This window comes from Orycteropus afer, unplaced genomic scaffold, assembly GCF_000298275.1.
Source record: "Orycteropus afer afer isolate SDZICR_OR568_19922 unplaced genomic scaffold, OryAfe1.0 scaffold00232, whole genome shotgun sequence".
In the NCBI taxonomy this organism is placed as follows: Eukaryota; Metazoa; Chordata; class Mammalia; order Tubulidentata; family Orycteropodidae; genus Orycteropus; species Orycteropus afer.
The window spans coordinates 2,710,237-2,720,809 of NW_006921819.1; the positions used below are offsets into that span (position 1 = coordinate 2,710,237).

A 10,573-nucleotide genomic window follows, 5' to 3' on the forward strand; every position below is an offset into this window, starting at 1 on the left:
TTGTTGTTTTTATAAATTTTATTTTTGTTAAGAACAGCAAAACACACCAATTCAACAGACCCTATGTGAGCAATTTAATGACACTAATTTCATTCTTCAAGTTGTGCAACCATTTTCATCCTCCTTTTTTGGGTTGTTACTTAAATATGTTACTCAGTAACTCACTGTTACCTTAAGTTCCAGTCTAATCATTTCAGTTCCTGTTGTCAATTCAATCCCATAAATATCATTCTTAGAAGAGCATAATGCTTAAGGCAGATCTTTTTATTTTACTAGTTAAGCTGAACAATTATTTAGTTTCAATAAGACTTCAGGGGATATTTTTGGTTTAGGTTTAAAGAGTAAAATGACATGTTTTTTATACAATTGGGAAATTTAAATTTAATTTGTGAGTATTAAATGTACTAAGGACTTACTGTTATTTGTGCTAGGCAAGATAATGACATTTAGTATGGAAGAAAATGATCCCCACTTTTATTTTAGAGCTGCAGACTCTAAAATAAAATACCTATGTAGGGACAAAATAATATGATGTCTTATATTTTCATTAAAACATTTCACAAAAGAAAAGATGAAAAACAGATGAAACAAGTGTGACAATATCTTGTTGAAGGTGAGTGATGGATATATGGCATTCATATTGCTATTCTGTCAATTTTTTATAATAGAAAGACATATCAAGAGAAAGCTATTTTGGAACAAATTTCACATTGAAAATGAATCTGCATATGATTTTCCATTCTTTGATTTAAGTTGGCTGTGGGAATTGACCCTCACAATCCAACATTACCAAGCTTGGAACTAACTATGAGAACTTCCATCCCTCTTTTGTCCATTTGGTGGACTGACTGTATGATGCTGTAATGCTGGAAGCTGTGCCACAGGTATTTCAAATACCAGCACAGTCACCCATGGTGTACAGGCTTCAGCAAAGCTCCAGACGAATACAGACCAGGCAGAAAGGCCTGGTAATCTACTTTCAGAAATAAGCCACAGAAAACATTATAGATGACAACAGAACATTGCCCAACTTGCTTGCTTTGGACATGTCAAAAGAAGTGATCAATTGCTGGAGTAAGACATCATGTTTAGTGAAGTAGAGCCAGCAAAGGTGAGGGAGACCCTTGATGAGATGAACTGGTATAAGAGCCACAACAGTGGACTTGACCATATGGCAATTATGAGGATGATGAAGGACTGAGTAATGTTTCCTTCTGTTGTACATTAGGTTTCCATGAGTTGGAGTTGACTTGATGGCAACTGTCTATCTATCTGTGAGAACTAACTGTGAGGTTAAAAGTGATTATACTAATATGAGTGGAATTGTATGTAGATAATACATATTTGAATCAATTAAAAATGATAAAAGAAGTGCTATGACACTTGGCCTGGTGACAGAAGTATTTTCTATTGCTACTGGGCACAAATGCACTTTTAAAATATTTTATTATTTCTTTCATATCTCTAAGCACTGTGTCAGCTTGATTAATACCAATGAAACACATTTTCCATATGATGAAAAATCTACATTTTAAGTAAAATGAAAGTTTAAAATTAATTTCTCTCTTTCAATAATTCTATCTTTTCTTGAATGTTCAATATAAGGCCCTAAATGCTGTTGGGAGAGATCTGTGAAATATTTGTCCTTAGACTGCAAGGACAAGTTGTTTAATGACTTTGTTGACCATGGCTCCACATTTTTGACATTATATTGAGCCAATCTTTTTTTTTTTTTTTTTCCTGTCTCAGAATTTGCTTATGTAGAAATATTTTTAGTTAAGAGTGACATGATGTTCTGTTTACCTGGTGCCACTCTGACAGGAATATACCACAAATGGGATGGCTTTAACAAACAGAAGTTTATTCTCTTACAGTTCGGGAGGCTAGAAGTCTGAGTTCCAAGGCGCTATAGGCTGTGTGAAAGACCCTCGACCTTGAGCTTCAGTTCTGCCTCTTGCTCCCAGCTCACTGAAGCTAGAGGCATCTCTTTACTCAGGCAGCTACTGACTGCTGAGGTCGACAAATAAAATGGCACAGTCCCAATGTTACCAAATTATATGATGTTACCAAACCACATGGCAGGCCATTAATTCAAGTCCATTGAAAGTCCCAAGGTGAGCAGAGCATGGCAGGCTGCTGAAGAATGGCACAGCTACATGCAGGGTCCAAGCATGCCATAAACTAGAGACCATTCTGCAAGGCTTCTGCTTATATACAGGAAAGTGACCACATTCCCTAAGGCAGCTACTCAGCTGCTCCCAGTAGATTCCACCATGGAGTTGATTACCAGTCTCATCATGGGGAATACTACATCTAGCTGCCCAGCCACTCAACCAGGCCCAGCCAAGTTGACACACAAATGTAACCACCATACATGATCTCAGTTTTTTACTTATAGCTAATAAGATCTAAGGGTTTTAGTAACTGAGGAGATAGCAATATAACTATAAATTTCCCTAGATTAAAGTCATAGAACTGAATATGGTATATGAAGGAAATGAAGATAGGGGAGAGTTAATGCTAGTTATAAACAGCTCTGGCCATTTCTTGTAATTCTCTAAAATATACAACTTACCTTTTATATTGCTTTTCAGTTTAAAAAGGCATTTTCACATAAATTGTCCCACTTAATCTTCATTTCCACTCTGTGTGTAGGCAACTAGCTCTATTTTACATAGAAACTGAGACTCTGTGGGACCAAATGACTCACTTAAGGTCATATAGCCACTGATGAAGTGGTGGCAAGACTACTGATTTACAAAGCACCATTACTAATTTCTCAGAATAAAATTGCCCATTTAGTAGTAAAACACGGAGACATACTAAATAGCATTTACCTTTCAAAGCCAATCTGCCGAAATGTCTTTTCCCATGTTGAGCCTGTAAGAGAAGGAAGAAGAAGGAAGAAACATAATTAGTATATGTCAAGAATTCAGGTAATTTCATTCTGTCTTTTCACATCTGTACTAGGTATCCGAGTTTATATTTAAGTGAGATGACTTGGTTTTCTTTTAAATCCATCCTACTCACCTCCAGCCCCCAATGGCTTTTTTTAGAAAACATTTCACACAGGATGTGAGAGAGTATACCCTGCAATGTGGCAAAGATACCCATACTGTACTTTGGTAAAGGGGCAGCCACTAAATCCCATATGCATAATGCTGAGAAAAAAAAAATCTCCTGTCAAAATAATGAAACAGCACATTTTAAGTTGCACTCTCTAAAATTCAAAATTTATCTGTGTAACATAGTAAAAGGTCGAAGATATTCAGATGTTACAACGTACTAGACACAATGTCTTTACACACAAATGTTGAAGGACAGAAGTAACATTTCCTTTTTTATTTTTTTTTAAGGTAAACAGTTTTAATCAGAAATCCCCTGAATGCAAAAATGCTATATTTCAAGTGATCTGATAGAGCAGTATTTTGAAATCCATATACGAAGAATAGCTTAGTATAATATTATTTTCTAGCAGTTTTCCATTATTGATACATAATATTCTCCCCTACATTAGTGATGTGTAATACTTTGTAAGTACTTGATATAAAGAAAAGTCATAATTTTTGTCAAATGGCATTTCAATAAAAACTTTGTGTTTATAAAAGTGAAGGGTTTGTGCTGTGGAGTCCCTGGGTAGTGCAAATAGCTAAGCACCAACAGGTTGGTGGTTCAAACCAACTGGATAAAAGTCTAGTGACTGGAAGACAGGCCTGGTGATCTCAAAGGTCACTGACTTGAAAACTCTATGGACTGCAATTCTACTCTGCACTCATGGGGTCGCTATGAGTTGGAATTGATTCTATGGCAACTAAGGGTTTGTTGTAGCTCATAGTTTTGCATTTTCCTGATATTCAGTCAGTGGCAAAAATGTTTCTATTTCAGCAACTACTGCAAGCCAATATCTCAGTCCTAAATTCATAACTTGTGTTGTTCATTCATTGATGATTATAGTTGTTGTTGTTGTTGTTATGTGCCGTCGAGTCGGCTCCAACTCATAGCGACCCCTCTTTGGGTTTCCGAGGCAGTGTCACTACGGAAGTAGGATTGCCCAACCTTCCTTCTGAGGAGTGGCTGGTGGGTTTGAACCGCCAGCCTTCTGGTTAGCAGTCAAGTGCCTTAGCCACTATGCTACCAGAGCTCCTAATATAGTGGATAGTTTAATTCTGCAAGTAGTATATGGTGGATGCAACATTGGGTCTCCAGAAGCAGCTAAAATGCTATCCTGATTCTTTTCCTAAAGTCACAATAAATTAGAATGGTACTTGAGTTTCTTTCTTGAGAACTACTTTATCTTTAGGTAGTATTCAGGATATTCTATTTATTAACCAGACTTTTTGGAGAGTCAAGAGACTATACAGGGATAAGAGGTCCAGGGAACTTTCCCTGGCCACCTCCAGGGACTAGTTCTTTTTTTATGAATAATGCATACACATACACACAAAAAAATTTAAAGTAGATTTAAGTTCATCTTCTCTGATGAAATTGCTTTTATCTAATGGAATTCCAACATGATTTGCTGAGTAGGAAAACAAGACATGGGGTTTTAGCTAACCAGTCCAGGGATCTTTCCTGGCTCCAGGCCCATAAGAGCAGATCCCATACGAATGTCATCTGTCCTGTGGTCATCCACAAGAGTTAAGAATCCATAACTCAGGAATGTTTTGAAGACAATTGTCCTGTCCATGAAATCCTAACAATTAGGTCACTAGCAAAGAAGATACTGGGTCTCAGTCAGACTGAAGCCCTTGGTGTTCAGGGACAGAGTGGGAAAGGAGAGCCCCCTGCTAAAGGGAAAGAGAGACAGCTTGAGTGCAGACCAAATGGGAAGGGTCCAGAATTTTACACTCAGGGGAAAGCTGGAGAGGGGCTAGCACTAAGAGAGTTCAGTTGCTACTCTTCTTGATTTCACTTGCTTCCAGTGAGGAAAAAAAGCATCTTGCATCTTTAATTTCCATTTCTTTGTGTTTCCTAGATCTTCTCCACATATTCCTAAGTTGATGTTTTTTCCAATTTTAAGAAACAAATTTTAATAACTCAATTATTACTAATTTAATATAATAATAAATGATTTTTTTATACTGCACTATCAAGCTTCTCAGAGACAAATCTTTAATTAAGAAATGGACTCCATCTTCTTATTTCTGAGAAATGCAAACTTATTAAAACAGGCAGAGCAAGTTACAAAATTCTCAGTGCAAGACTTCCAGCACTCTTTAAAACACAATAGAGACAATGGGAAACAACCTCCTTAGATTAACTGGAAATCAACTTCATTAATAATCTGAGCATCTTGTATATACTGTAGACATTCATCATTGTTCATTGCTGATGCTAAACTAACCATCTTCTTACACTAGTGAGGGGATTAGATACATTAAAGTATGGTTTCTGCTCTCAAACACCAAATGCCCTTGTGGTTTGGGGTTTTATGCCTTATGTGAGCACTTAGTCATGATGAAACAAGAAACAAACAATAAATGGAACAGACATATCCAGATCCTTTGGCACCAAAAATATTTTTGGCAGCTCATCATTCAGTGCTGGGGAATTCTTTAAAAGTCATTAACCATGTTTTACATGGTAAGGTAATATTATTCTCCTTTGCCAAAGCAGTCTGACACAGAGTGAAAAGTAGAGAAAACAAAGTAGTTGGCAGATTTCCTTGATGCAACACATTTAAAATGAGATTTATAAGACAGAGAAGTCTAAGATATTACATTCTTCAGGAAAAGGGTGAACAACAGAAACACAACAAAAAGGAAAATGCACAGCATAGACAAATGGATACTTTCCAGTTTTAGATGAAGTTGTTACACATAATGAAATATGATTCTTCAATTTTAACGGTTGCAGTTTATGGCACCAATATCCAAAGCACAGAATGAAATTTAGAGTGGAAGGTCAGAGCCTGGAGACTGGGCACAAAGTCAATTCCTAACTCAATATGTGCCCATGGTAGTAGCACCTTTAAAATCCTCCAGTGCTAAAAGCCCAGTGACTCCAGAGGGAATGTCTATGCCCATGTATGTGACATGTTCTCCTGAACAAATAAATCCTTCCTTTACAAAATAAACAGTTCTAACTCTTTCTTCTCATTTTCTCCCTTCCTCAATCCTATGCTCTATCTACCATCTTCTGATGTTAGATATCATTCCACTTCCCCTTCTTCTTTTGACAACAGTGATTGCCTTTCTTTGGTAACTACATTCTCCAGGCTAATCAGTTGCTCCTAGTGGGGTTCCCATCATATTATTTCATCCTCTCTGGCCATAGTGCATCAGATATGGGCACATGATCAACTAGATAAGCCCAAAATAGAACCTTTCCCTGGGTTGTTTGTTAACTTGGACCTTTGCTTGTTAGCTTGGCCTAACTTGTAAGACGCTCTAGTTTCTCACTTGTCAGAGAGCTGGGATAACAGGAGTCCAACTCTGACGATGGCTATGTTCCCTGCCATGTGGAGAAAGCCTGTCTGTAGAGGAAAGAATAAATCAAATGTGTAGAGGTAAGCAAGGGTAAGAGAAAAAGAATCCAATGGTATGCTGGATGATTCCAGTTGTTCCTAATGCCTTCACCTTTCCTAATTAGGAAAAACAAAAATAAAAACAACCTTCATTGCTTACTTTAGTTGTATGTTGTATCTCTGGCACTTGTATCTCAAATAACACTAAATATGAACAAAGAGAATAAGATTTTAACAATGCCTTAAGATCAATATTTTAGATAAGAATGATGGTATTTTTTAATAAATGTGAGTTATTTTACATCAAGAGAGCAGGCATTTTCTCAATAATTAAAAATATCAAGAAAAGCAACTTACACTTTCAGATCCCTTATGATGTGCTAACTTCACATACATCAGATAATTTAATCCACCTCAAAACTCTGTGAAGTCAGTTCTATCATCATATCCCCTTTTCAAGTAAGAAAACAGAGTTAGAGAGATAGGGGCTACAGAGCCAATGCTCTTAACTCTTTACTCCTTGTCTTGTCGTACATTGAGGTTGCATTCTAGTCTCTTCTTCCTTCTTTATTTTCCTTTCCTTATTTATTGTCTTCCATTTGTTTTCTTCCCTGATCAGGGGATAATATGGAATTCAAAAATGTTTTTGTTACTGCAAAAAATTGTGTATGTTTTATTATTAGTTTGAGAAGCCCTTGAGTGCCTGTGTTGTTGTTGTTGTTATGTGCTGTCAAGTCGGACCTGACTCATAGCGATGCCTCCTTGGGTTGCTGAGGCGATATCACTACAGAAGTAGATTGCCCAACCTTCCTTCTGAGGAGTGGCTGGTGGGTTTGAACTGCCAGCCTTCTGGTTAGCAGTCAAGTGCCTTAGGCACTATGCTACCAGAGCTCCCTGAGTGCCTATAATAGTTTATTTTAAACCCCTTCCCCATCACCTTTTATTCAGGACCTGTGACTTTTTCTACATTAATTTTAGGATGCTATCAGTGTATATTCACGGCACTAGTACAATCTACATAGGTAAAAGGCCATATATCAATGTGTAATCTGTAAATGGTGGGAAAAGGAACAGTGATTTTTATTTTTTTAAATTTCTTCTAGTTTTTTTTTTTTTTTTTTTTGATAGTGGTTACAGCTACAGGGTTCTGCTTATTTGAAACCAGAAATCTGATTTTTAATCATAGCTCTGCTTCTAGTCATCTGTATTTCCTTAGACAATTTAATCTTGAGCCTTTCTCTTCCCTTCACAGTACATTATGGAGATTTCAACAGGTCCCTTTTGGTTTGTAATTTTACTTTCTCATAAATGCTATCATCGGCAAAGTAAAAATACTGTTCTTTTATGTTGTAATTTTTTTAATTCAGTTTAATAATTCTTCCCATCAATTTCTTGCTCAATTTCCAATGCAAACAAATAAACAAAAACCAGTAACCTAATTTTTCTACGGGTTTCATAATGTAGTGGAAAACTAGTGGTCAATTGAGGCACAGATTTTTATCTTATATAAAAAAAAGTTTTTCACCAAACATGTCTCAGCTGTTGAGAACTACTTGAACTTGGACTTGCACCTCAGCTTTTTCAAATAATCACCAGAAAAGGATTAATAATTCATGGAAGTGGTGGATTTTTGTTAGCATATTCCTATAAAAATGGAAGTATTCTCATTTAATGTTGAGACTACCAGACAGCTGAACATGTGACCTGGCACAGAAATTGGTGATGAAATGCTCAAATGTCAGGAAATTGTACCACTCATAACTTTTATTCCAAAACCTTCATTTACATTATTTTTAACTCTTGAAAGGGAAATATTTTCAAATCCAATAAAAAGAGCCACAATTTTACCACACATTGAACAAATGTGAAATTCTTAGAGAAAAAAAGATTTTTCTTCTCAATCAACTGAAAGTGACACATTATTTTGCAAATATTAAGATGCTCTTGTATTGAATTTTAGCTGAAATATATTTAACCCCAGAGATGGCTGCTATAATGGATAGCATATACCCCAGTGATACATAATGCCCATTTCAACATTTTGGGTTAAATGGTGATATTTGTGTATTTTTCCAAGGCCTAATTTGTATACGGGAGCTCTGGTAGCATAGTGCCTAAGGCACTTGACTGCTAACCAGAAGGCTGGCCGTTCAAACCCACCAGCCACTCCTTGGAAGGAAGGTTGGGCAATCCTACTTCCGTAGCGATACTGCCTCGGAAACCCAAGGAGGGGTCGCTATGAGTCGGGGCCGACTCCACGGCACATAACAACAACAACAATTTGTAGATGAGGCTTGTCATTAATGGGTTAAAAGTAACTGGGAAATACAAAGATCAGAAAGAATATTCCTTTCCACTCCTTAACTATTTACATATAAATGACATATATTATCTTAATAAACAGCATTCTTACTTCTAACTCAATTCTCATTATTTGTAATGTACATTTTCCCCTGGTCTGGAAATTAATATCCAGATGACACTCCTTTCCATATCCAATAACTGTAATTACATTGCATACTTTTCTTTTCATCTAATTTATCTTTGTTAATTCTTTTCTTAATACGTCTTAATTTTCCATTATCTTATTTAAGGGTGATCACCTCATAAAAGGGTCAAAATTCATCAGTGTTACTTACATGGCAGAATGCATACAAAATATGTTAAACAGTCTGTTTTTCAAAATGAAGAGCTTTATGTTTTTCCTTATTTATAAAATAATACATATCATTACAAAACACGAGAATACTTATATTTAAAAAAATTACATAAACACTCATTCAAATACACTAAGATGCTGACATCCATATCCATACATAAAATGGAGATCATACTATTTTGAAACTTGCTTTTTAATCATTTAATTATATATAACTCTTCCCATGTCCATAATTATAACTATGTAATGGGAGCTCTAGTGGCATAGTGCCTAAGCCACTGTAACTAGAATGCTGGTGGTTCAAACCCACCAGCTACTCCTCAGAAGGAAGGCTGGGCAATCTACATCCATAGAGATACCACCTCAGAAACCTAAGCAGGGGTTGCTGTGAGTTGAATCAACTTGACAACAGTGAGTTTGTTTTTTGTTTTTAATACTATACAGTATTCTATAATTTTATCTAGTCCTCATTGATTTATATATATTTATTTTCCCTACATTCTTGTTATTATATATAACAGTGTGATGAACATCCTTTATGTATATTTTTGGGTATTTGTTAAATTACTGACTTAGCAAAAATTCTGAGAAATAGAACTACTTACTGCATCATGATACATGCATATGTAAAACTTTGATTAATACTGTCAAGTCTATACCACAATGTTATTCAAATTCACATTTGCCTAATTAAATTGAATTTTACGAATCATTTTTATATTTTACAAGATATTTTACTTTAACTTATATTTTCATAAATAGTAATGAATTTAAGCATATTTTATTAGGTTTTTTTCTTTGAGTTGCCTACTCATGCTCATTGTCTATTTTTGTATTAGGTGTTTGTCTTTTATCCTACTGATTCATAGAAATAATTTATGCATATTATGGTAAATAATCCCAAATAAAGGAACCCTGGTGGCATAGTGGTTAAGCGCTCAGCTGTTAATTTACTGAAAGGTCAGTGATTTTAATCTACCACTGCTCCACTGGAGAAAGGGCCTAGCTGGTGATCTGCTCCCATAAAGATTACAGCCTAGGAAACTCTATGGGGCAGTTCTACTCTGATATATAGGGTCATCATGAGTTTGAATAGGCTCATAAGCACATGACAATAATAATCCCAAAGACAGCATACCTGCAGCAAATAATTTTACTGTTCAGATTAAAAATTTCAGTACTCAATTATTTTATTTGCTGACTGCTGTTAGGTGCTATCAAGTCAGTTCTAGCTCATTGTAATTCTATGTACAATAGAATGAAACACTGGCCAGTCCCATAGCATCTTCACAACTGTTGCTAAGCTTGAGCCCATTGTTGCAGCCCCTGTGTGTCTCTATTAACTAAGTAAAGCTGATCATTTATATATATATATATTCTCTAGTTCTGTGAAATGTTAAATTTGCAAAAACAGGGGTCTGCTGCTTACTTAGAAATTTTTATAAATA

At 35.8% G+C, this 10,573-nt stretch overlaps 1 protein-coding gene across 1 annotated transcript in view; it reads right to left on the reverse strand.

The window, feature by feature from the left end:
- Positions 1-10,573, reverse strand: part of PIEZO2 (piezo type mechanosensitive ion channel component 2) — a 778,516-nt gene that overhangs the window by 437,043 nt on the left and 330,900 nt on the right. The window contains exon 4 of the mRNA XM_042782059.1: positions 2,838-2,880. Coding sequence (XP_042637993.1) covers positions 2,838-2,880 — 43 coding nt within the window. The remainder of the gene's footprint in view (positions 1-2,837; positions 2,881-10,573) is intronic.